The 26227-nt window shown below is 35.7% G+C and overlaps 1 protein-coding gene across 2 annotated transcripts in view; it reads left to right on the forward strand.

Moving 5' to 3' along the window:
• Positions 1-26227, forward strand: part of RNF13 (ring finger protein 13) — a 138142-nt gene that overhangs the window by 76189 nt on the left and 35726 nt on the right. Inside the window, exons 5-7 of one of the 2 annotated variants that reach the window (XM_060011412.1) lie at positions 6053-6140; positions 12525-12615; positions 17962-18067. In XM_060011412.1, coding sequence (XP_059867395.1) covers positions 6053-6140; positions 12525-12615; positions 17962-18067 — 285 coding nt within the window. Of the gene's footprint in view, positions 1-6052; positions 6151-12524; positions 12616-17961; positions 18068-26227 lie in introns of both variants that reach the window. The other variant, XM_060011413.1, reaches the window with a different exon arrangement.

Here is a 26227-nt window from a genome sequence, read left to right on the forward strand (position 1 = left end):
ATGTTACAGAATAATATTGTTGCAATGAGTGGAAAAGCACAAATCTCTTTTCTGATTGCAGACAACCTACAGAACATTAAAAACTCACTATATGGGTTTCAAACTTTTTTGACTGCAACCCACATTAAGAAATTTATTTTTATTCATGCCTCAGTACATATACAACATGCAGCCTGTAATAAAGTTTCATGAAACAGTCCTTACCTGTATTAGCTATGATACTCTGGTAAATGAAATTTCCTTTTATTAAAAAAGTTCACCCAGGTCCACTAAATTGTTTTATTACCTACAGTTTTCAATACCCTCGATATTTAAAAATTGCTTTCCCATGTACTAAGATTGACTTTAAAATGCTGCCACTGGGACATAACATAAAATCTTTAATTAATTTTTAAAGTTCCAAGGATTCTGGCTTCTGTTTTCTGTTCTACTTGAAACAGGTAAGTATGGCTTTGCATACAAACACAGATTTTACCAGCCCTACCACCAGAATTTCTAACGAAATAAATACAACTTATCTTTAAGCCTAAATAATAAATAAACATGTACATTTGTAATATGCCATAAATCAAAAGGTCAACGCTCTCGAACATAACCTAAAATAAGAGACGGAAACATGCCTTTGTACCACCATAACAAATGTCACAAAATTTCAGCTTTGAAACCATATACTTTTCCCGATTTTTCTTGGAACTTTTTATGCACTTAATTTTTTGTTTAAAGAATAGAATTCTTATCAGGTTTACTTCTTTGTTTCTCTATTATAGAAAAGAATATAAGGGTGGGGCTTCCCTGGTGGCGCAGTGGTTGAGAGTCCGCCTGCCGATGCAGGGGACACGGGTTCGTGCCCCGGTGCGGGAAGATCCCACATGCCGCGGAGCGGCTGGGCCCATGAGCCATGGCCGCTGAGCCTGCGTGTCTGGAGCCTGTGCTCCGCAGCGGGAGCGGCCACAACAGTGAGAGGCCCGCGTACCGCAAAAAAAAAAAAAAGAATATAAGGGTGGAGCAAGGTTAGAATGACTACTGGTAGTCTAAGCACAGAGAGAGAGGAAGTGACATTGACACTTAACATGAAGGAGAAAAACCCGCTAGGGTCCAGTAAAGCATGTTCATGATGATCCCCAAGTCACTGGAAAAGGTCAAATCGCATTTGGTGTCTTTTAATTGAGACAGCTAGGAAAATGGAAAATGTTTTAGAAAAATTTTTATCTACAATGACTGAAGTAAAATTTTTGGCATGTTTTTAAGGGGGAACTAAGCAATAAATACAAGGAAATTTCATTTTTGTGGCATATATCTTTCTGGGTAAGACTGGGTAATAGTTATCTTAGTTGTAGTCTAGTTTGATTAAACAAGTATTTATATGAGAGAGATTCTTGTAGGCTTGAGATATATACCAATAAACAAGGTAGTTCCTTAAGAAACATGAAGTCTGGCATTCATAATGCTCTAAATGTTATTTTTCACACCTCTTTTTTCAAGATGATGTCAGGCTTAGTTTTCTGATAATTACCATTTTTACTGAGATGCATGAAAAAATTATCTTTTGTTAATTTTTAAGGCAATACTTTAAAATATAAATTTAGATTTCTAGTATTGTGATTTCCATTAAGGCAGCAGGATTTTGGTTTTATTATCTTTTTGAGAACAAGGATAGATTAGTGTACATTTATGTCATTAATGAACTATGGACATCTTGACAGTGCAATCAGTTTTTTCTTCTTACAATGCCTCTTTTATTAGTGTTTTACCAATTCGTCCAGTCTGGAAATAAGATGAATTATTGTGTCATTCCCAGGGTTCCTTTTAGAACATGTCTTATTGAAGCCTCTTCCATTAGCAGTCCGCTATCTTCTGGCATACTGGCTATTTACAATAACAAGACAGCAGTCCCATATTTCTTTAAAACTCTTGGTTAGGTGCTACCTGGTCTACGTAATTTAATTGCAGCTAATTTGTTGATTAGATGTAAACTAGTACATTTACCACAATTTGAGCTAATGGCTCCCTAATCAGTTTCCTTAAAAAGGCAGATTTGTAGTTCAATTCAGAAGGCCTTTTCATGCAATTTTCAGTGTTGATGGCTGTTTTAGAATTTAGGTTTGTTAACTGTGCCCGCTTTTTATTTATGAATCTTTGAGTTCTTTGCCTCCATCTGACAACGTGTTTGAGGTTGCATTTTATGAATGTGAAACCTTGCACATGCATACTGAATGATTTAGGTCTTATTTCTGCCTCATGTGTTTTTGAAAATACCAGCTGCTGCTTAGTTAAAAATGTAATTTAATTTGACTGACACATGATTTTTATAGTTCATAACATGGATATATTTTCCTTGTTTGTATTCATAAGCCTGTTGATCCATATGTTAATGTGTTTCTTTTATTTAATTTCATTATTTAAAAAACCAATAACAACAACAAAAACCTTGGGGAAGCCTTCTTGTTAAAATTTTGAAAACATGTTTCTATTTTTTGTAATTCACATTTGTGCTTACAGAATTCCTTCCTATTTTAGTCATTTTCTATTTAAGTAATTTTATTATTTTATTAGAGAACAGCTTTTGATATTGATATAATTTTATATCATATTTATGGAACCAATTGCATTTTGGATGTGTGAAAGAAACAGTTTTCCTCAGCTGCTCAATGCAGTTTTAAGAATATAATGACTAGATTTAGTTACATAGCAGATTGTTGTAAATCCATTAATTTACATTCTTAACAATTTGCAGTTCAGAAAGCCTCTTGTAAAATTGATGATTATTTTGTCCCTTCTTACTGGAAAAATTCACACATAGACTGCAGAATATTTAAGGACCCCATGAAGGCCTGTTTTGTAAATGGGAAGGTACATATAATGCGTAAGTATGTTGTAGGAAGGGGGACCCCTTCCAGGGACCAAGAGTGGGCTCTTGTCTAACACTTAGAAATGAATTGTCTGAAGAGACACGTGCTGACAAAGCAAGAGACTTTTTCGTGGGGTTTGGGGGGGAGTGCCTGGGAGGAGAGCAGCAGGGTCAGGGAATCCAGGAGGACTGCTCTGCCGTGTGGCTCACAGTCTCGGGTTTTATGGTGATGGGGTTAGTTTCTGGGTTGTCTCCGGCCAGTCATTCTGACTCAGGGTCCTTCCTGGTGGCACATGCATCACTCAGCCAAGATGAATTCCATCAAGAAGGATTCTGGGAGGTTGGTAGGACATGTGGACTGGCGTCTCTTCTGTCCTTTTGACCTTTCCCGAATTCTTCCTGTTGGTGGTAGCTTGTTAGTTCCGTGTTCCTAACCAGAATCTCCTGTTGTGAGATAACTCATGCAAGTGGCTATTACCTTGCCTGGCTAGGATGGGCGGTTTCTGTCAGTGCTTCCCCTAACAACTGTAAGGCACTATATAAGATAACAAATTGATATAAATACTAAGCAGGAAGCAGTTATATGGGTGCTTGGGACAGCATGTGGAACAGGGCATGGAACAGGACAGGCAGGCTTCATGGAGGTAATGGAATTTAAAGGGCTGATTAAGCATTCAGAAGACAAAGCCTATTCCAAGCAGAGATGATAGCATGAGCAGATAGGTTAGAAAGCACCGGATCTGTTTGGATATCCATGAGTGTCCAGATCTCTGAGGATAGTGACTGTTTCTGATTCACCTTTGAGTTCTGCATTGTGCCCAACACACAATACCTTACTTGTTATGTAAATTCAGCAAACACTTACTGAATTGAACTATGTTTCTTTACATACACTTTATCATGGTTCCTGAGACCACCTACCCTGTATCTTAACATGTATCTTTGCTCACAAATATATATTTTTCAGGGAAACAAGTTAAATCATGTAATTTCAATGACTTTGTGTATTAGTTGGCTTTAAAAAGAAATGTAAAACTTAAGTTTTATATTAGGAGAGAACAACTTTCGATATAAGTTTTATATTTCTTAAATTGTATCTCTGGAAACAGTTGTTTTCTGGATTTGTGAAAGAAACATTTCTCCTTAGTTACTTCATTAGCTTTTTTTGGGAACAGTTAAATGGTCATTAAAGCATCAGATAAACTAATAGCAACCCCAACCAAGTATACTTTTGTTTCAGTAAAAGCTAAGTGGAGTCTGTTCTACTATGATAATATAATGAATAAATAATAGGTTAATATATAAGTAATAAATAAGAAATAAAGTTTAGAAGCTATTCTATTCTTCTTGAGAGATTTTTTTCCCCCTCCCCTTGGAAAGCAGTAAAATCTACGGAGAAGAGGCTGTGGAGGCTGGCATTTTCTTAAATTTTAGTTGTATAACAAAATCCACCTAAAAATAAAACATGTACACATAGGCAAAAGATAGTAAACTTACTTTTTTGATTATTGACTTTTCTTTGCATGACTGCAAAACATTCCTTGTAACAATTTTGTTGGCTGGTTGGTTTTCTTGCTGTTATTCCCAACATTAGAGCAGTAGGTCCTATGTTGGTGAACTATTTATGCTATTTTAATTCATTAAAAAAAAACTGCCTTATTTTCTCTCTTGTGTTTGTAATGTTATAATATGAGCTATTTAACCACATATTTTATAAATTTTCTCATTCTAGTAATATGTAATGAGTGCCTGTTCTGTCAGGATATTATTTCATAGGTCCTGTAGAGACTATAAAGTTGAACAAAATATTAATTCTTTGAGGCACTGCAGATTCAGGGGTTTTTGGTGGTAGGATAAAAATATCCTGATTAATGCACATTATTGTCTCTTTGAGAATTCCAGCTTTCATTTATGAGGCAGTTGTAGAGAAGTCAGTGGTAATGTAGAAGAGAATTTTACTCTTACCTGATTGGGGTTGAATACATGAGCCTCATTTTTCTTACTTAGCATTCAAATCCAGTCTGCTGAACACTTGGGCATTCCTTTTACTTTCAGGAACTCGACGTTTTGGGCTTTCCCTTCCTCTTTGGAGCTTGACTCAGGTCTTATCTTTATTGAATTACGGTAGAATTTTGAATCATTATTATGCTGATAACTAAAACAGAGTTTCAAGGGTTTCTTACCATGTTAAGTATCCAGAATTACATGTATATAGTTTTCAGAGTATTCAAAAGTATTTCAAGCATTCAAAACTATTTTATATATATATATATATATATATATATATATATATATATATGTTTGCATACCCAATTTTCATTTTATTTAACCAGTATGCAAATAATGATCTGATCCTTCATTTTTACCAAATAGTCCAAAGGAGTTAGGTCTGGGTTTATTTTTATTTAAAACAGATTGTTATTTTAAAAGTGAGGTGTGGTAACATGTGTGGATACTTTTCAGATCTTTCATGTAAGAAAATCCTTCCACACATCTAGCCATATTCTTATGGTGCGAAGCTTACTATTTTGGAGACTAGTTTTAGGAAAGATTATATAGCTAGTAGAACCAAAGTAAGCAACTTCAAGCTGGAGTTATTTTTAATTTTTTCAAAGCTTTAGTAAGGACTTTTAAAGAAAATCGTTGATGATCATGCTAATAATAAGAATAGCTTTTATTTGATTCATTTCTATGTATCAGGCATGGTATTAAACATTTAAAAAATTGTTTTACATATGTGAAAAATATTGTTGCCATTCTCATTTTAAAGTTGGGGAAACTGAGGATTAAGGAAGAAAAAGAATTTGCCCAAGTTTAATGCACTTGTAAGTAGCAGAGGTAGATTTGACTTCTCAAGGGCTGATGACTCTCAAGAGCCTGATCACAAGTCTCTACCTCTTTAGAGCCAGACAGGTTTATTGCTTTGGATCCTTTTGGTTTGGTAGCTTGTGTCTCTGTCCTTTATTTGCCTCTCATTTCATTTAGTACCATGAGTGAAATCAAGAAGATATCTAAAGAAGTCCTTGATAATCAATTGTAAAACACATTATGTTTCAAGAACACACTTGAGATCTGTTCTTGTATATATACATAATCTAGTTCTAGTTGTATGTTATGGGCTCGTTGATTTATGTTTGCTGAAGTTGAGGGGCCTTATGACGAAGCACTTTCTTGCTCATATCATGACTGTTTTCTGACTTGCAGGTTTTAAATGCACAGAGAGCAGGATACAAAGCAGCCATAGTTCACAATGTTGATTCTGATGACCTCATTAGCATGGGATCCAACGACAGTAAGTACAGGTATCACTTTTCTTCTCTCCTGTTTGACCAATCATTCGAAACTAAAACTTACCAGAATTTCTTTTCTTTTCTTTTCTGTTTAAAAAGCAAAATTTCTTCTCCATCAGAAAGATAATTTCCAGTTTATAATCCTCTTGAGATAATTTTGTTCACAATATAAGTGGAATTGACTTGTTCTTTTCTGAAGTTTGTCGTTGTTGTTTTTTAACCTATGTGTTTCATTTTATAGGATGTATTGCTATTTTGGTAAAAAACCAAAGGAAAGCCAAAGCTTTAAATAAAGATAAGCATATTGAGTTAAGGATGCCATAGGAGAATTTTTGTGATTTATTTAGAGATTCACAACGTTAAATTTTAGGATATGCAGAAATACTAAGTAGCTACTGTATTCTTATGGAATTTCAAAGCCACATACTTGTGCTCTCTTAATGCCAGTTGGTTATTATTACTCCCTTAACATATATTGGCATGCCTGTAGCTTTCCATTCAAAATGGGAATGTCTTTCCTTATTCTTTACTAAATATTAGCTCGTAGGGAAAATGAGCCAATTTTAATGAAATAACTGGCTTTAATCAGACTGATTTTTAAGCTATATCCTTTCACTTAATTTAGTGAGAGTGTTAAAGGTGTCTTTTTATGTTAATGAGACTACTTTTGGACTCCACCAAAGGATGGGGCTGGTTGCTAGGAGAACTAACCAGGTGATTAGAAGGTTGGAACTTTCAGTCACACCCCCTGACCTCAGTGGCCAGTGGTTTAATCAGTCATGCCTATGTAATGAAGCCTCTGTAAAAACCTGAAAGGACAGGTTCAGAGAGCTTTTGGGTTGGTGGAAGCGTGGAGATGCTGGGAAAGTTGCACTCCTGGAGAGACCATGGAACCTCTGCACCCCTTCCCATACACCTTGCCCTATACATCTCTTTCATCTGGTTGTTCCTGAATTATATCCTTTTATAACAAACTGGTAATCTAGTAAATAAAATGTTTCTTTGAGTTCTGTGAGCTGCTTTCGCAAATTAATTGAACCCATGGAGTAAGGGTTGTTGGAACCTCCAGTCCATAGCTGGTGGGTGGGTCAGAAGCACAGGTAACAGCTTGGACTTGTGGCTGGTGTCTGAAGTGAGGGATGGGGATTCTTGTGAGACCGAACCCTTACCCTGTGGAATCTGATGCTATATCTCCAGGTAGACAATGTCAGAATTGAGTTGAGTTGTTTGATGGTGTGGGAAGATCCACACACACATTGGCAATTGGGTTCAGAGCCCAGAATACACTAAATAAATACACTGCCAACATTCAGGATTAAATATTTTGTTTTTGTTTTCCTTTTAGTATATAACAATAATACCTCTTGTTATTAAGTTGAATTGAGTCATATATGCAAGAAAGAGTTTGCAGCAAAGAGCAGCCCTAAAGCTATGGACTGATATACTCCATTGGAATGTATTTAGGACTTTAAATAACTGCATCCTCAATAGGAAATATTTTGGATTCCTTGACCAAAAAAATCTTTTTATAACATGAGACAGTATTTTTTGTTGTTGTTGAGTTGAACTCTTTTCCTTCTTACCCCTAATTTAATCTGGGGCAAAATTACAATATATAAAAAGTAAAACTTAGCGATAAGTCCATTAGTTTCTTTATATTTTAAATTATTATTCTAATCTTCTAGCTGATTAAATCATAACTGTAGAATGCATGAAGTACCCTTAAGAGGTTCTAGCATTTCACAAAAGGTTTGATAACCACTGTTTAGGAATTAGAGGACTTGATGAAGGGATTTTACTTATCAAATAAACTAGTACTGTTTTACTACAGATTTGACACAGTTGTCTTCTCTTCCTTTAATCACCTCCCATAAAAAACAATTATTATCCTACACAGTACCTCCCAGGCTAGTCACTTTTGTGACCTGTATACATTACTGGCAAAACAGAAAGTGTACACACTCTGAAAATAGGCCTGAATTCAAATGTGAGCTCCTACTTGTTTTGAATGTATAATTTCGAGCAAGTTACCTACTCTTTGTGTGTTTTGCTGAAGGCCTGGGCCTAGGTTTTAGCAACCCTCAAGACCTTCTCAAGGGTTCTGGGTTGAATACAATGATTAGTATTTGTAAACTATTTACTCTTTTGACACGCTTTTAATAAAAAAGTTGCAAGATGAAAGTGTCAGTTCCCCATAACACCTGTTTTGTCTTTGTACTAAAACCTTTTTGTGATTATCATATCAGTTCCTAAGGGAAGTGTGCTAAATATTAGAAGTAGCACATGACCATATAATCCTGTTGTTGCTATGGAAATATTCCAGCTGAGTTATTATATTTCAAAGATTGTTCAGAATTTTGGTTCTTGACTTCATTGCTTGGATTACTTTCCATGACATTTTGCTCTGTCCTTGAGTGTGTATGTGTTTGAACATTTCATATATCCAACATGTTGTAAAGATCTTTACCATTTTCATCTTTGCTGTTACTTGGTAGAGGAAAGGAAAGCACAGATTTATTAAAAGAAGCATGTATCTATCGCTCTTTTTTAGGCTTAGATCATAGCCACATGTGTTCCCCTAAGAGCAGAGGTTCTAATATCTGGACACAAAAGGAAGTTTTAAAGGCCTCTTGCCAACATTTCATACAGGAATGTATCTGTTTCTTATTTCAACTATGACATAGGATGGGTTAGCTCAGTGAGTCAATCACATTTGTCATCTTCAGGAGGCAGCAGCAGAATGTGGTGGGGAAGAATACAAACTTCAAGACCAGGAAATGTGGGTTTATTCCAAGTTAGTTGATATATGAACTGACCTGTGCTGCTGGAAAAGTTACTAACCTTTCCAGGCCCTTTATTTTCATCTGTAAAAGTGTGAATAATTTTAATTTTTATTTGACCTGACAAAGTTTTGAAGATCATATGAAAGAAGGTATATGAGAAAACCCATGCCATAGCAGAGTGGAAAGAATCTACATTAGGAGTCTCAGCCTCAAGTTTGGGTCTAGGCTGTGCAAATTTCTAGCTGTATAAATAGGGCAAGTTACCAGTATGGGTTTGTTTCTTCTCCTTTTTTCCTTGCTTTCTGCCTTCAACAAATATTTTTTGACAGGCTACTCTGCATCAAGCAGTCTTTTAGGCATCATGACTACAGCAGGAAATGATACAGTTTCAAGGCTTTGCTCATACTTTTCATTGAGGTAGCAGAATGCAGTAGTTAAAGAGTATGGTTTCTGAGTATTGCCTTACAAGGTTTGAATCCCAGCTCCACCACTTACCAGCTCTGTGACCTTGGGAACATTACCTAACATCTCTGTGCCTCACTTTTCTGATATGTTAAATGGGGATGATAATAGTACTCAACTCACTGGTTTGTTGCTTATGACATATAAAACATCTAGAAGACTGCCTGGTTCTTAGTAATTATTTAATGGTTATTTAGCTGCTATTATTATTGCTGCAGTTATTGTTATTATTGCATTCTAGGGTGGAAGAGAGGAAATGAACAGATAATCAAAGAGGTATGGTATATGTCAAGTAGTGGTAAGTGCTATGAAGAAAAACATGCCAGGTTAAAGGGATACATAGTGACAGGGATGAGAGGAGGATAGCTATTCTAGATAGGGTGATCAGAGAAGGTTGCTATGAGGCTTTGACATTTGAGCATAGGTCTAAAGTGAGAGGCTGAGCCATGCAGATTTTTGGAGGAGGATATTCCGAGGAAAGGGAACGGCAGGCAAATGCAAATGCTCAAAGATAAAGCATACTTGGTGTTTTCAAGGTGTGGCAGAAAATCACAGTGGCTGGAGTAGAATGAACAAGGGAGGGAGAGAGTTGCAGGGGATGAAGTTGGAGAGGGAGCCAGGGACTAGATCATGTTGGGTCTTGTGGGACTTTGGGATTTGTTTTACATGGGTTTTAAGCAGAGGTGTGAGGTGATCTGACAGATTTTAAAGGATCACTTCGGTTGTTCTTTGGAGAATAGACTGAAGGTGAGAGATGGGCAAGAGTGCCAACTGAGAGACCAGTTAGAACATCGGTGCAGCAGCCGGGCAAGAGGCGATGGCAGTTTGGAGTATTAGCGGTGACTGTGATGGGAAGTGATAGGATTATGGATATATTTTGAGGTTGATAGGGTTTGATATAAGGAATAAAAGAAGGGGAGGAGACAAGGAAAACTCCAAGATGTTTAACTTGAGAAACTAGGTGAATAGTTAGTTACAGAGATGAGAAAGAGCAGAAGTAAAACTGATTAGTGGAAAAGAGATATTGAGGATTCCGTTTGAGAAACATTAAGGTTGAAACATCTGCTAGGCAGTCAAATGGGAAAACTGAACCGGCAGTTGGACATGTGCGTCTGGAGAGGTTGGGGCTGGCTGCTTCAATTATAATCTGTCTGTGATACGATAATACTACTTGGCACGCATACTTCACAGAGTTGTTTTGTGGATCAGAATTAAGATTTCGTGTTTTTAAAGTATTTTGTGAACTAAAACATTTGGTTTTGTTTTCAGTAGATAACTGATGTTGCAGAGTCTTCAGGATGGCTGTTTATATTTGTGTACATCATTTCCCCCTTCTTAATCTTCTGACTAAAGTGAGGAGCTTTTAACATCTCATTAGATATCATAACTCAGGGAAGTTATGTTGCTTCCAATAATTCTAAGCCAGTAGTTACAAGCCAAAAATTCCTTCTCGAGTTTATCAGAGTATCTTCATGAAAGAGTAGAGCATTTTACAAAGGGTATACAATTCCAAGTTTTAATTATCAAATAAATTAAAATTTAAACTTATGTGAAAGAGAAAGATCTCTTAGCATGACAGAAAATATCTCCCTAAAATATATATGGTTATATAACAGTACCTCTGTAGCTATTAAAAATTATGAGGTAGATGTTTATTTATTGACATGACAGGATATCTGAGGTATACCATTGAGTGGAAAAAGCCTATACTTTTTCCCCATTATTAGATGATCCCATTAATACAAAAATTTAAATATTTATTGATCTTAGTAATATAAAGATAGTGATTAAGTGTTCCTCTGCTAACCACTTTCGTTCCTTCCCTCTTAGGGTTTATATGATATGGGCATGTATGTAGGTGTGTGTGTGAGAGAGAGACAGAAAGAGAGAGAACGTACGGAATGAATGATTTTATTTGCATATATCCAAACAATCTGAAAACGAAAAAAAAAATGTACTCTACTAAGGATACCAAGATTTTAAAACTTTAAAACTTGTCTTTATAAGAATTAAAGAAAAATACGTTAGTGGTTGCCGAAGTTGTGGTGAGGGTTGACTGTAAATGGGCATGAGGGAATTTGGAGGGATGATAAAACATTTTTTTATCTTGATCGTGGTGGTGCTCACATAATTGTATGCATTTGTCGAAACTTAAAGAACTGTTTATATTGCTTCAAATGAAAGCCTTGTCTTTGGGTGGGAAGGATTATGGCTGTGTTGTTCTTCTTTACTTGTATCCACCCCCCTCTTTTAAATAAATAAATAATATACATTTTTAAAAGAAATGTAGAACAAAGTTGTTGCAAAAAATGTAACAAAAGCAGGCAAATGGACTTCCTCTAAAGCCAAATCTGTTAAAATAACTCACAGTTAAAAATATGGCTGCGTTTTCTATAGGAAGAGTAAGATGATTTTTTTTTATTTCTCGAGTACTGGGTAATTTTTGCGAAGTTCTTTTTTTGTTGGCATTTGATTTTAGTTTTTTTTTTTTTACCATAGATATAAAAGTAAACTTTCGTAGGACACGAATCAAAACACAATGCTTTATCATGAACTCCAGGCTTAGGAGGAAGTAGAACTTTACCCAGCTTCCCTATCCTGTGCCCTTTTGGAACTGTCAGCCCTTCACTCTGTAAAGCCTTAGATGTGTGGTGTCATTTTTCAGACTGTTGTAAAATGGTCTCTTCTTACATTCTTTGGCTTACACCTCTCGTGGGAATGGGTATGTAAACAAAAAGCTTTTTTCACTTTTTCATTTAGGAATTAAGTTATGAGTGGAAAAAAACACTTTACATTTCTTCCTCTTCTTCCTTTTCTAATAGTTAATTATGTTTGTAGAGGAATAAATCAAATAAATCAAATGGAAATAATCAAAATAGGAGTTATATTTCAATCTCAGGACTATTGAGGTAGTGTGGTAATGTTATATGCAAAACGTTAGCTTTTATTACTGTAAATGTAGTAATGTTTCTCAACCATTTTGATGATGGTATAAATGTGCAATCTGGAAAATCAACTAATAGATAATTCAAGTTGATTGTAATTATTTCCAGTTGTATTTGCTGTTATTATGAAGAAGGTTAAGTTGATTTTACACTAAGTATGGGCTTTGAAGAATAATTTTATTATTGTTTTATACAGTTGAGGTACTAAAGAAAATTGACATTCCATCTGTCTTTATTGGCGAATCATCAGCTAATTCCCTGAAAGATGAGTTCACATATGAAAAAGGGTAAGTAATGGATATAAGAAATAATCATGTAGCTAAAAATTATTGTCTTTATTAGGGTAGAATTATGTAAGATTAGTTGTAATCAAAGTTCTGTTTTAGAATGTACTCTATCGTGCTAAACTATATCTTCTTATGTCATGATTTTAAGACTTACTGTATTGTACTGTTTGTTCTGTGTAGGATTGCATATTGCAAATACATTTATGCTAGAGAGATTAAGCCACCCATGTTACTAAAAAGATAAAAAAACTTTCCCTTTTATAGTTTAATCAAACTATTGGTATTTAGAAGCAATGTGATTTACTTTCTTTTTTTCGGCTGTGTTGGGTCTTAGCTGCAGCACGCAGGATCTTTCGTTGGGGCGTGTGGGCTCTGTAGTTGCGGCACGTGGCCTTATTTGCCCCGCAGCATGTGGGATCTTAGTTCCCCGACCAGGGATCAAACCCGCATCTGTCCCCTGCATTGGAAGGCAGATTGTTAACCACTGGACCATCAGGGAAGTCCCTGATTTACATTTATATGATACTTTTCATTAAGACATGTTTGTATTTTATTAAAAAGAAATGTTATTTTATAAACAAAGAATCCAAAACACAGTGTGTTAAGTGACTAACTTTTACAAACACAGAAAGTTTGTTTTCAAGTTTAAAAAGTTTGATTTGGAATTAGAAACTTCTTATGGAACATCTCCCCCAAATCTCATTACCATGGTAACAAATAGACTGAAACTAACTTAAGGCACAACTGTCTTATCTTATATAGAAATAGTGCAATTAAATTAACACTTCAGAGCTTCTTCCATGAAACAGCTCCCCAAAGCATAGTGGACAGGAACAGCCTTTTGACTAAGAGGAGCAATAACAACAGTATTAATAATAAAAGCAGTAGTAGTTATTGAGGAATTAGCAAGTGCCAGGCACTCATGAAACGAGGCCTTTACATTTATAATTCTCACAACAACCCTCTAGAGGTTATTATTATCTCTTACTATCTGCATTTGCCAAAAGAGGAAACTGGCACAATGAAATGGAATTCTAATTATTTAGGGGGGAAGAAATCCAGGAATATTTGAGTTTGGATATGAATAAAAGAAAGAGAGGGAAAGATATTTTGTTTATGATTTTTGTCATTTTCCCTATACAGTTTTGATATTTAAAATACTGTTCACATATTCTGCGCTCAGAAAAATTTTATTAAGTTAGGGAATATAATTTTGGATGTTGTATTAAAAATAGTTAGGCAAGATGCTATTTTGTCAGCCATATTTATGTAGTTAATGGGAGGTGGAGAACTACTACTTGCTTTTACCTCAGTATTATTGCTTCATTTAGAAAAAGTCTGTATATTTTAACATGTATTTTAAAGAGTCTTTTTTTGTTTTTAATGGTAAAGTCATATCTTTTTACATTAAAAAAGTAATACATACCTGCTGGTAAAATGTGGAAAAATTCAGAAATATAAAGCATTTAAACAAAAGTCCCTATGATGCTATTCTCTAACAACAGCTACTGTTTTTTAAAAAGCTTTTAATTTTTTTTCTGCATGTTTGAATACTGACATTAATTAGGGATAATGTGCTCGTAAAATAGTACCATACAATACTTAGTATTTTGTAACATACTTTATTTACTTAATATTTAGACCCTTCCCGTGTTAATGCAAGGCCACAAAATCCCTTATCCCAACTGTTGGGGACAGATGTAACATGGAATTTTAACATTTTCAGATTTTTAAGTTATGTAACATCCAAATAGGATTTGAGGCAGCATCCCATAATCACATTACATATATATCTGCAATAAATGTATGAGTATTTTATCGTGTCAGTTAGGTTCAGGTTGACTAGCAAATGAATTGCAAACATTACTTTTTAAAGCTTTTTAGGTTTCAGAATTGTGCTTAACGGATTGTGGACCTGTTCATACTGATTTGCCTCATCCATCTGCTGGCTGGCTGGCTGGTTGGTCTGCCTGCCTGCCTGCCTACCTACCCATTAATTTATTCTACTGTTTAAAAGTAGGGAGGTGAGTAGAATGAATCTGATCCTTCAGTTTCAGAATTATCAACTCATGGCCAATTTTGTTTGGACTGTCCGGTCTGAAGCACCACCCGCCACTTTTCTTCCCCACACCGTGATTATTTTAAAGCAAGTACTATATATCCTATCATCTCAACTGTAAATATCTCAGAATATATCACTAGAAGATAGGTTATATATAAAAAATATAATGATATTATCATTATTTTACCTTTTATTTTTAAAGTAAACATTAATTCAATATCAACCCATATTTCAGTCTTTAGATTTGTTTCTGAGCAAATCAGGGCATGTGATCACCCTATTTTTAATCCATACACTTGCTATGACTCTTTTTTTTTCCTAGTCATTTATTTATTGAAGCAACAGGGTCATTTGTCCTGTACAGTTTTTAACCACAGTCCAAACTTTCCTGACTGCATCCTTGGTGTATTGCCTAGAGTATTCCTTTGTTATTTATTTTCCCTGTAAATTGCTCATTAGACCTAGAGGTTTGTTCAAATTCAGGTGTGCTTGGGGGGCCAGGAGGATAGGTGAGGCAGGAGTAATTTATGTGTGTTATTATGTATTTCCATCAGGAGACATAATATTTGGTTCTCTCTTTGCGAGGGCAGCAATCATTAATGATCATTGTCTAGATCCATTTAGCTCTTTAGGATTTGCAAGTAATCTAATTTTATAATTCCTTCTTTATTTATTAGCTGAAATACTTCTATAAAGAGGACTCACACCTTATCAATTATTTGATTACCTTGATGTACAGTCTGTTTAGGAAAGATAGGATAAATATTTGATTCTTTCCCTTTATTTACTGTTTTTAAAATGATTTGGTTTGCTAGCATCTTCCAAAGATGATTGAATATATATATTTAAAGTATTTTTTTTTGAATTTTTGAATTTTATTTTTTTATACAGCAGGTTCTTATTAGTTATCCATTTTATACATATTAGTGTATATATGTCAATCCCCATCTCCCAATTCATGATGGGGGTTGGATAACAAAACAGACAAGGCAAGACCTCCTGTGTCAACAGAGGGGTTGGGAAATTAGAGATTACTGTTACTGTTAGATTATTATTGAAGTTAGAGTTTAGGCCTAACACCTGGTTTGAAAATAACCTGGGAACTCATGCAAAGGAGAATGAGACACTATTTCCTAGGTTGCCTAGGACTCTGCTTCAATGATGGAGTCTTAGCTGCAGAGCACATGGAATGTACTATATTGAGGGGTGGACATGGAGGTAGTATGGGAAGATTCTTACTAAAAGCTGTTTAAATATCTCCTCCTTCAAGTACAGATTGATCTGGGATTAGGACAGGGATGAGTCTGCAGCCTCAGCTGTGGGAACCTGGGCAGAGGGAATAGAAATAAAGCTGGGAGACTGATATTCTGTTGTAGTTCTCCACCCTGTATCATCGCCGTCACCACCTTCACCATTAGCAATTTGGTTAAGAAAACGCAGTAAACTATAAACTGTCTCGTTTATATAGCCTGCTATATCTCAAACCATTTTAGTTTACTGTCAAGATATATTGTGAAGATCTTTAAAGGGTCTGCGGTTGATAGACGGCTCTAAGTATCTTAAAAGCTCAGTGTCCATATCTCTATCTATATATAGTTTAATCTGGCTTCTAAACCCTAACAGTGTTAATTTATAGCAGTTTGGTGGAAGTAGTTAGGGAGGTTGCAGAGGATCAGCATCTCATTGAAAGGCTCTTCTACTTAAACGTGGCACCATTTGTTACTGTAACTCAGCCGTGGCCCTGGGGCAGTTTCAGAGGGTTTGTACCAAGAACAGGGACATTGTTTACAGAGCTGGCCTCATGCTGGAAGAGATGGTATCAAATAGAGCAGCCCAGGCTTGCTTTTCTCTTTTTTATACTGATGATATATCAGTCACTTCAGTATTTTATATAAAGTTACAAAAATGCATATAAATCTTTTGTCATTCTGCTGGAAAGTGAAGTAAAAAGCTACTTTTAGCAATGTTAGCAGTTTTTGGAAAATATTTAAATTATTGGGGGAAATTCCTGGTATTTCGTTTTTTTGTTCTTCTTTTTGTTAAAGATTGATGGAGCTCTTTGGATGTGAATAAAATTGTTAATAGCATGAAGACTTAAAAATTGCTTGGGAATAGAAATAATTTGTTTTCATGTTATTTTTCTTGAGTACTAGGGCATCCTAAGCATTTCTACATGGGGGAAGGAGTCAACTTGTTTTCATTTCCTTTTACGTTGAGAAGTTTTGTTTTGCATTTAACCCTTGTGTTATGAAGTACCTGGAGTCACTACTTAAAAAACCAGCCAGCAGTGGGTAACGAAGTAGTGTTGCTAGCACCATACTAGTTGAGTTGCACAGGAATATTATGGAGAAATCAGTCATCTCACTGACCATTTACAGACCCTTCCCTAGACTGAGGGTATTTTCTATTGCAGGATTTTGCTGCCATGTAAAATTTGCTCACGCAACACGGATAGTGTGCTTATTCTGTTCCGTTTCATTTCATGAGTCCCGGTGAATTTTTATAATAGCAGTATTGTATGGTTAATAACCATATAACCGTATTAACCATGGTTAGTAACAGAGTAGAATAAATCTTGTGGTACTCTCTACCCCCCTGTCCCCGCACGCAACATACACAATTTTGTAGGTTTTTTGTTTTGTTTTTTTTTTTTCATTCAAGCTGTGGAGAAGGTTGAGAAGAGAGAAGCTACAACTCCTGAGAATTCTGTTGCCGGTTCTTTCATTCCATATCTCACAGATGAATGTGGAATACAGGGGTTCTATCTGTTGTACTTGGTACAACAAGCTCATGTGACGCATAAAGGGAACGGGGAGTATATTTTCGTCAATAGTGGCTCCAGAGATTTTTTTCATGGGAGGAACTGATGAACAGTGATTTGGTTGGGGAGGGGGTTCTTGCTGGCATGCTGCCCGAGGCACTGCCGTTATTTAAATGCTGATTTTGCATGTAAAATATGCTAACTTTTACTCAGGTTACTAAACTCAGTAAAGACGTGTTTCCAGGATGGACACAGTAAGTATTGATTGGCTGATTTCCTCTACCCAGTCTAAAAGTTTCTTTTAATTATATAGGCAAATTATTTTGGCCGGTATGTAAACTTGACTTAACATTGGAAAAAGCATCCCTTAAATTATTAGAAATCATATGTTAGAAAATGAGATGTGTCTAGTGGATTGAATTATAATGTCTAAATGCCTTTTTAAAATATTTTTGTTTTCAATTAACATCATAATTTGGCAACTTTTAATACTTCCCAACTATTAATTTTTCTTTTCTTCCAGGGGCCACATTATCTTAGTTCCAGAATTTAGCCTTCCTCTGGAATACTACTTAATCCCCTTCCTTATCATAGTGGGCATCTGTCTCATCTTGATAGTCATTTTCATGGTAGGTAAAATAATTTTAAATACTTTTTAAAAAATAGTATGAATGGCTCTAAAACACACTGTATAGAAGACTTACGTAAAAGAGTACGTATTGTATGAGTCCATTTATATGACCGGTTCTGGAAAAGGCAAAGATAATCTGGGTAGAAAAAAAATCAAAACAGTGATTGCTTTGGGGGGCTAGAGAGGGATGGGGAATTTACTCAGAAGGGTATAAGGGAATTTCCTGGGGAGTGAGAGTCACGTTCTGTATCTTGAGAGACGTTTGGGTTGCGCAATGTCCGAATCACCAAATTCATACTTAAATTTTGTGCATTTCATTGTATGTAAATTTTACATAAAAAGAAAAAAAGAACTAATAAAAAATGCTAAACTCTTAAGTAATGAGTTTATATGCTGAAGTATTTGAGGGGAAGTATACTGATATCTGCAGCTTACTTTGAAATGCATTGTAAAAAATAAAGAGAAAAAGATGTATTGATGGGTAGACAGTGGGATTCTCTTAGGGTTTATAGAAGAGGTTGCTAGAGGCTACATGGTGTGTGATATCAAAACAAACTGAATGCAGAAGCAGATATGAGAATCCCTCTGTATTCTATTAAGATAGATATTAAAAGATTTACAAAGATACGAAACAATCCCATTATTGTCTCTAACCTTTTTATTTTTCATAAAGAGTATATTAACATCCAGTGAGTTTATTATTGTATTGAATTCATAGATTAAAGATTAAACACTGTCTTTGAAATATTTAGTCTTCCTATGATGTTGTGGTCTTTCTTTTAATTTGTTTTGGTTTTTCATATACATCAGTTCAATAATTTTTTTCTGTAAACATTTTGCATGTATTTTGTTAGACCTTTTTGGAATTTCATTTTCTAATTGGTTATTACTAGGGTATAAGAACATTGTTGATTTTTTAAAATAAACTTTTAATTTTGGAATAGTGTTAAGATTTACAGAGAAATTGCAAAGAAGAGAGTTCCTGTACATTCCTTACCTAGTTGCCCCCATTGTTAACATTTTACTTTACCATGATACATTTGTCAAAATTAAGAAACTGACAGTGGTAACATTACTATTACTAAATTCCAGACTGGATAGATTTTACGTTTTTCCATTATGTTTTCTTTCTGTTCCAGGACCCAGTCCAGGTTACCACATTGTTTTAAATTATCATGTATTCCCAGTCTCCTCTGATCTCTGAACAGTTTCTTAATCTCTCCTTGTTTTTCATGACCTTGACAGCCTTGAAGAGTCTTGGCCAGGTATCCTGTAGAATGTCCCTTAATCTGATATTTTTCTTATGATTAGTAGACTGGGTTGGTTATAGGTTTTTAAAAAGAGTATCAGCAAAGTCAAGTGCCCTTCTCATCCTAACATGCCAGGGGGGTACATGATATTTGCATGACATCACCGATGATGATAACCTTCATCCCTTGGTTTAGGTAATGTTTGCCAGGTTTTTCCACTCTAAAGTTAATATTTTTTCTCTTTCTCTATTCTATTCTTCCTTTGGAAGTGAGGCATTAAGTATAGCCTGTCCTAAAAGTGGGGAGGGGCAGGAATTAAGCTCCACTTCCTGGGAGTAGGGAAGTATCTACATTTATTATTTAGAATTCCTTTGTAAGAAAGATTTGTCTCTTCTTGGCATTTATTTGTTCAGTCATTTATTTATATTAGTTTGTACCCTGTATATTTATTTTATACTTTGGGTAATAATCCAATACTACATTATTTTTGTTGTTTAAATTGTTTGAGCTTTGGCGATTGGGAGCTCTGCAGGCTGGGTCTTGGGTTCCTTTGATTCGACCCATCCTTTTGTTTTGTAAGTACTTCTTTAGTGTTTGGTACTATAAGAAACTCCAGGCTCATTGTTTATTTTTCTGCCCCAGCCCTGGAATCAGATATTTCTCCAAGGAGTTCTGCTTTTTTTAATTGAAGAGTAGTATTTAGAGACCAACATTTGGACACTGGACATTATTGATTTTTATATATTAATCTTATCTCTGCAAACTTACTGAGTTCTCCTATTCTAGTAATTTGAATTTGTTGATTCTCCTGGGTTTTCAGTGTAGAAGCAAGGATGGACAGTTAGAACAACAAACAACAAGCAAAAAGTACCCTTGGCAAATTAAAAGTAAATACCCTTAAGCCAATAAAGATTAATGACTAAAAACTTAAAATGAACATCATAAAATACTGAATTATCAGAAGCCTTTCCATGAAAGTCAGGAACAAAAAACAAAGGATGCCTGTTGTACCTCCTGTTTAACGTTGTGCTATATTTTCTGGTAAAACAAAAAAAATGGTATAAGAATTAGAGATAAAATAAATTTTTATTTGCCTTTTTTCTTTTAAAATAATGAACGGGTACTGCATTATATGTCTTTTTTTCTATCTGTTGTAATAATCATTGTTTTTTCTTTTACTCTATTGTTATGCTGGATTACATGAATTTGTTTTGTAAATTCTAAAAATCCTTGTATTTTGGGTATAAACTCTCTTTGATTATGATATATGAAGTTTGTCTTTGCATTTTGGGTTATTCAAATTTCTCTAATATGATCTGCCAGTTTTACACTTGGACATAGGTGCAAAAATCCTAAATAAAATATTAGCAATCTGAATGTCCAGGTAAGGGGAAAATTTTAGTTTTATGGGGCTAGAATAATCTTGACATCAAAACTAGACAATCCCTTGAGCACTGTTGGTAGGAATGTTAAATGGAGCAGTCACTATAGAAAACAGTACAGCAACTCTTCAAAAAAGTTAAACATAAATTTATCATATGATCCGACAATTCCACTTCTGGGTATATACCCAAAAGAATTGAAAGCAGGGAGTCAGATATTTGTATGCTTATGTTCATAACAGCATTATTTTCAATAAGCCAAAGGTAGAAGCAACCCAATTGTCCATTGATGGATGAGTAGATAAACCAAATGTGGCATATACATGCAATGGAATATTATTCAGCCTTAAAAAGGAAGGGAATTCTGACAGATGCTACAACATGGATGAATCTTGAAGACATTATGCTAACTGAAATAAACCAGTCACAAAAGGACATATACTGTATGAGTCTATTTACATGTGGTACCTAGAGTAGTCAGATTGAGACAGAAGATAGAATGGTGGTTGCCACGGGCTGTGGAGAGGGGAGAATGGGGAATTACTGTTTAATGCATACAGAGTTTCAGTTTTGGGACATGGAAAGAGTTTGGTGGATGGATGGTGGTGATGGTAGCACAACAACGTGAATGTACTTACTGCCACATACCTGTGTACTTAAAAATGGTTAAGATAGTAAATTTGATGTTAAATGTATATTTTACGACAGTTTAAAATAATTAGACAAGATAAAGCTAGCCCCATAAAAAAATTAAAGCTTTCTTTTATTTTCTACTATCGAAAATAGTTTTTTTAAATGAAATTGGGATTATCGTTTACTTGAATTTCTGGTGAAGGTTGCCTGTAAAATCATCTAGATCTGATCTTTTTCATAATTACTTGGACATATAAATGCTTGTCTACTTCATAATACTAAATTATATTTCAAAGAAATTGTCTATTTTGACTGTTTTCAAGTATTGTATAAAGTGATTTATAATATTTATATATTCAAATAACAATTTAAAGAGAATTCCTACTATATGTGGGATATTTATTCATATCCATCCATGCCTTGCACAATGTTGTCAGAAGTTTATCTTGAGGAGCCAAGATGGCAGAGTAAAAGGATGTGTTCTCCTTCTTGCGAGAACACCAGAATCACAACTAGCTGCTGGACAATCATCAACAGGAAGACACTGGAACTCACCAAAAAACATACCCCACATCCAAAGACAAAGGAGAAGCCACAATAAGACAGTAGGAGGGGCGCAATCACAGTAAAATCAAATCCCGTAACTGCTGGGTGGGCTGCAGAACACTTATACCACAGAAGTCCACCCACTGGAGTGAAGGTTCTGAGCCCCACGTCAGGCTTCCCAACCTGGGGGTCTGGCAACAGGAGGAGGAATTCCTAGAGAATCAGACTTTGAAGCCTAGTGGGATTTGATTGCAGGACTTTGACAGGACTGGGGGAAACAGAGATTTCACTCCTGGAGGGCACACACAAAGTAGTGTGCGCATCGGGACCCAGGGGAAGGAGCAGTGACCCGAGGGGAGACTGAACCAGACCTACCTGCTAGTGTTGGAGGGTCTCCTGCAGAGGCGGGGGGTGGCTGTGGCTCACTGTGGGGACAAGGACACTGGCAGCAGAAGTTCTGGGAAGTACTCCTTGGCATGAGCCCTCCCAGAGTCTCTCATTAGCCCCACCAAAGATCCCAGGTGGGCTCCAGTGTTGGGTTGCCTCAGGCCAAACAACCAACAGGGAGGGAATTCAGCTCCACCCATCAGCAGTCAAGCGATTGAAGTTTTACTGAGCTCTGCCCACCAGAGCAACACCCAGCTCTACCCACCACCAGTCCCTCCCATCAGGAGACTTGCACAAGCCTCTTAGATAGCCTCATCCACCAGAGGGAAGACAGCAGAAGCAAGAAGAACTACAGTCCTGCAGTCTGTGGAACAAAAACCACATTCACAGAAAGATAGACAAGATGAAAAGGCAGAGGGCTATGTACCAGATGAATGAACAAGATAAAACTGCAGAAAAACAACTAAATGAAGTGGAGATAGGCAACCTTACAGAAAAAGAATTCAGAAGAATGATAGTGAAGAAGATCCAGGACCTCGGAAAAAGAATGGAGGCAAAGATCGAGAAGATGCAAGAAATGTTTAACAAAGACCTAGAAGAATTAAAGAACAAACAAACAGAGATGAACAATACAATAACTGAAATGAAAACTACACTAGAAGGAATCAATAGCAGAATAACTGAGGCAGAAGAACAGATAAGTGACCTGGAAGACAGAATGGTGGAATTCACTGCTGCGGAACAGAATAAAGAAAACAGAATGAAAAGAAAAGAAGACAGCTTAAGAGACCTCTGGGACAACATTAAATGCAACAACATTCACATTTTAGGGGACCCAGAAGGAGAAGGGAGAGAGAAAGGACCCGAGAAAATATTTGAAGAGATTATAGTCAAAAACTTCCCTAACATGGGAAAGGAAATAGCCACCCAAGCCCAGGAAGGGCAGAGAGTCCCATACAGGATAAACCCAAGGAGAAACATGCCGAGACACATAGTAATCAAACTGGCAAAAATTAAAGACAAAGAAAAATTATTGAAAGCAGCCAAGGGAAAGACGAAAAATAACATACAAGGGAAAACCATAAGGTTAACAGCTGATTTCTCAGCAGAAACTCTACAAGCCAGAAGGGAGTGGCATGATATACTTAAAGTGATGAAAGGGAAGACCTACAACCAAGATTACTCTACCCTTCATGGATCTCATTCAGATTCGATGGAGAAATCAAAAGCTTTACAGACAAGCAAAATCAAAGAGAATTTAGCACCACCAAACCAGCTCTACAACAAATGCTAAAGGAACTTCTCTAAGTGGGAAACACAGGACAAGAAAAGGACCTACAAAAACAAACCCAAAACAAGAAAATGGTCATAGGAACATACATATCGATAATTACCTTAAACGTGAATGCATTAAATGCTCTAACCAAAAGACACAGGCTTGCTGAATGGATACAAAAACAAGACCTATATGTATGCTAAAAGAGACCCACGTCAGACCTAGGGACACATACAGACTGAAAATGAGGCGATGGAAAAAATATATTCCATGCACATGGAAATCAAAAGAAAGCTGGAGTAGAAATACTCATATCAGATAAAATAGACTTTAAAATAAACAATGCTACAAGAGACAAGGAAGGACACTGCATAATGATCAAGGGATCAATCCAAGAAGAAGATATAACAATGATAAATTTATATGCACCCAACATAGGAGGACCTTAATACGTAAGGCAACTGCTAACAGCTCTAAAAGAGGAAATCGACAGTAACACAGTAATAGTGGGGGACTTTAACACCTCACTTACACCAATGGACAGATCATCCAAAATGAAAATAAATAAGGAAATAGAAGCTTTAAATGACACAACAGACCAGATAGAGTTAATTGATATTTATAGGACATTCCATCCAAAGACAGCAGATTACACTTTCTTTTCAAGTGCGCACAGAACATTCTCCAGGATAGACCACATCTTGGGTCACAAATCAAGCCTCAGTAAATTTAAGAAAATTGAAATCATACCAAGCATCTTTTCTGACCACAACACTATGAGATTAGAAATGAATTACAGGGAGAAAAACATAAAAAAACCACAAGCACATGGAGGCTAAACAATACGTCAATAAATAACCAAGAGAGCACTGAGGAAATCAAAGAGGAAGTCAGAAAATACCTAGAGACAAATGACAATGAAAACACGACGATCCAAAACCTATGGGATGCAGCAAAAGCAGTTCTAAGAGGGAAGTTTACAGCTATACAAGCCTACCTCAAGAAACAAGAAAAGTCTCAAACAATCTAATCTTGCACCTAAAGGAACTAGAGAAAGAACAAACAAAACCCAAAGTTAGCAGAAAGAAAGAAATCATAAAGATCAGAGCAGAAAAAAATGTAACAGAAACAAAACAGTAGCAAAGATCAATAAAACTAAAAGCTGGTTCTTTAAGATGATAAACAAAATTAATAAACCATTAGCCAGACTCATCAAGAAAAAGAGGGAGAGGACTCAAATCAATAAAATTAGAAATGAAAAAGGATAAGTTACAACAGACACTGAAGAAATACAAAGCATCCTAAGAGACTACTACAAGCAATTCTGTGCCAATAAAATGGACAACCTGGAAGATATGGACAAATTCTTAGAAAGGTATAACCTTCCAAGAATGAACCAGGAAGGAAGAGAAAATATGAACAGACCAGTCACAAGTAATGAAATTGAAACTGTGATTAAAAATCTTCCAACAAACAAAAATCCAGGACCAGATGGCTTCACAGGTGAATTCTATCAAACATTTAGAGAAGAGCTAACACCCATCCTTCTCAAACTCTTCCAAAAAATTGCAGAGGAAGGAACACTCCCAAACTCATTCTATGAGGCCACCATCACCCTGATACCAATACCAGACAAAGATACTACAAACAAAGAAAGCTACAGACCAGTATCACTCATGAATATAGATGCAAAAATCCTCAACAAAATACTAGCAAACATTATCCAACAACACATTAAAAGCATCATACACCATGATCAAGTGGGATTTAACCCAGGGATGCAAGGATTCTTCAATATATGCAAATCAATCAATGTGATACATGATATTAACAAATTGAAGAATAAAAACCATATGATCATCTCAGTAGATGCAGAAAAAGCTTTTGACAAAATTCAACACCGATTTATCATAAAAACTCTCCAGAGAGTGGGCATAGAGGGAGCCTACCTCAACATAATAAAGGCCATATACGACAAATCCACAGCAAACATCATTCTCAGTGGTGAAAAACTGAAAGCATTTCCTCTAAGATCAGGAACAAGACAAGGATGTCCACTCTCACCACTATTATTCAACATAGTTTTGGAAGTCCTAGCCACAGCAATCAGAGAAGAAAAAGAAGCAAAAGGAACACAAATTGGAAAAGAAGATGTAAAACTGTCACTGTTTGCAGGTGACATGATACTATACATAGAGAATCCTAAAGATGCCACCAGGAAACTACTAGAGCTAATCAATGAATCTGGTAAAGTTGCAGGACACAAAATTAATTCACAGAAATATCTTGCATTCTTATACACTAATGATGAAAAATCTGAAAGACAAATTAAGAAAACACTCCCATTTACCATTGCAACAAAAAGAATAAAATACCTAGGAATAAACCTACCTAAGGAGACAAAAGACCTGTATGCAGAAAACTATAAGACACTGCTGAAAGAAATTAAATATGATACCAACAGATGGAGAGATATACTATGTTGTTGGATTGGAAGAATCAATATTGTGAAAGTGACTGTACTACCCAAAGCAATCTACAGATTCAATGCAATCCCTATCAAATTACCAATGGCATTTTTTACGGAACTAGAACAAAACTCTTAAAATTTGTATGGAGACACAAAAGACCCTGAATAGCCAAAGCAGTATTGGAAAAAAACGGAGCTGGAGGAATCAGACTCC

Source organism: Delphinus delphis, chromosome 4 (genome assembly GCF_949987515.2).
Source record: "Delphinus delphis chromosome 4, mDelDel1.2, whole genome shotgun sequence".
NCBI lineage: Eukaryota > Metazoa > Chordata > Mammalia > Artiodactyla > Delphinidae > Delphinus > Delphinus delphis.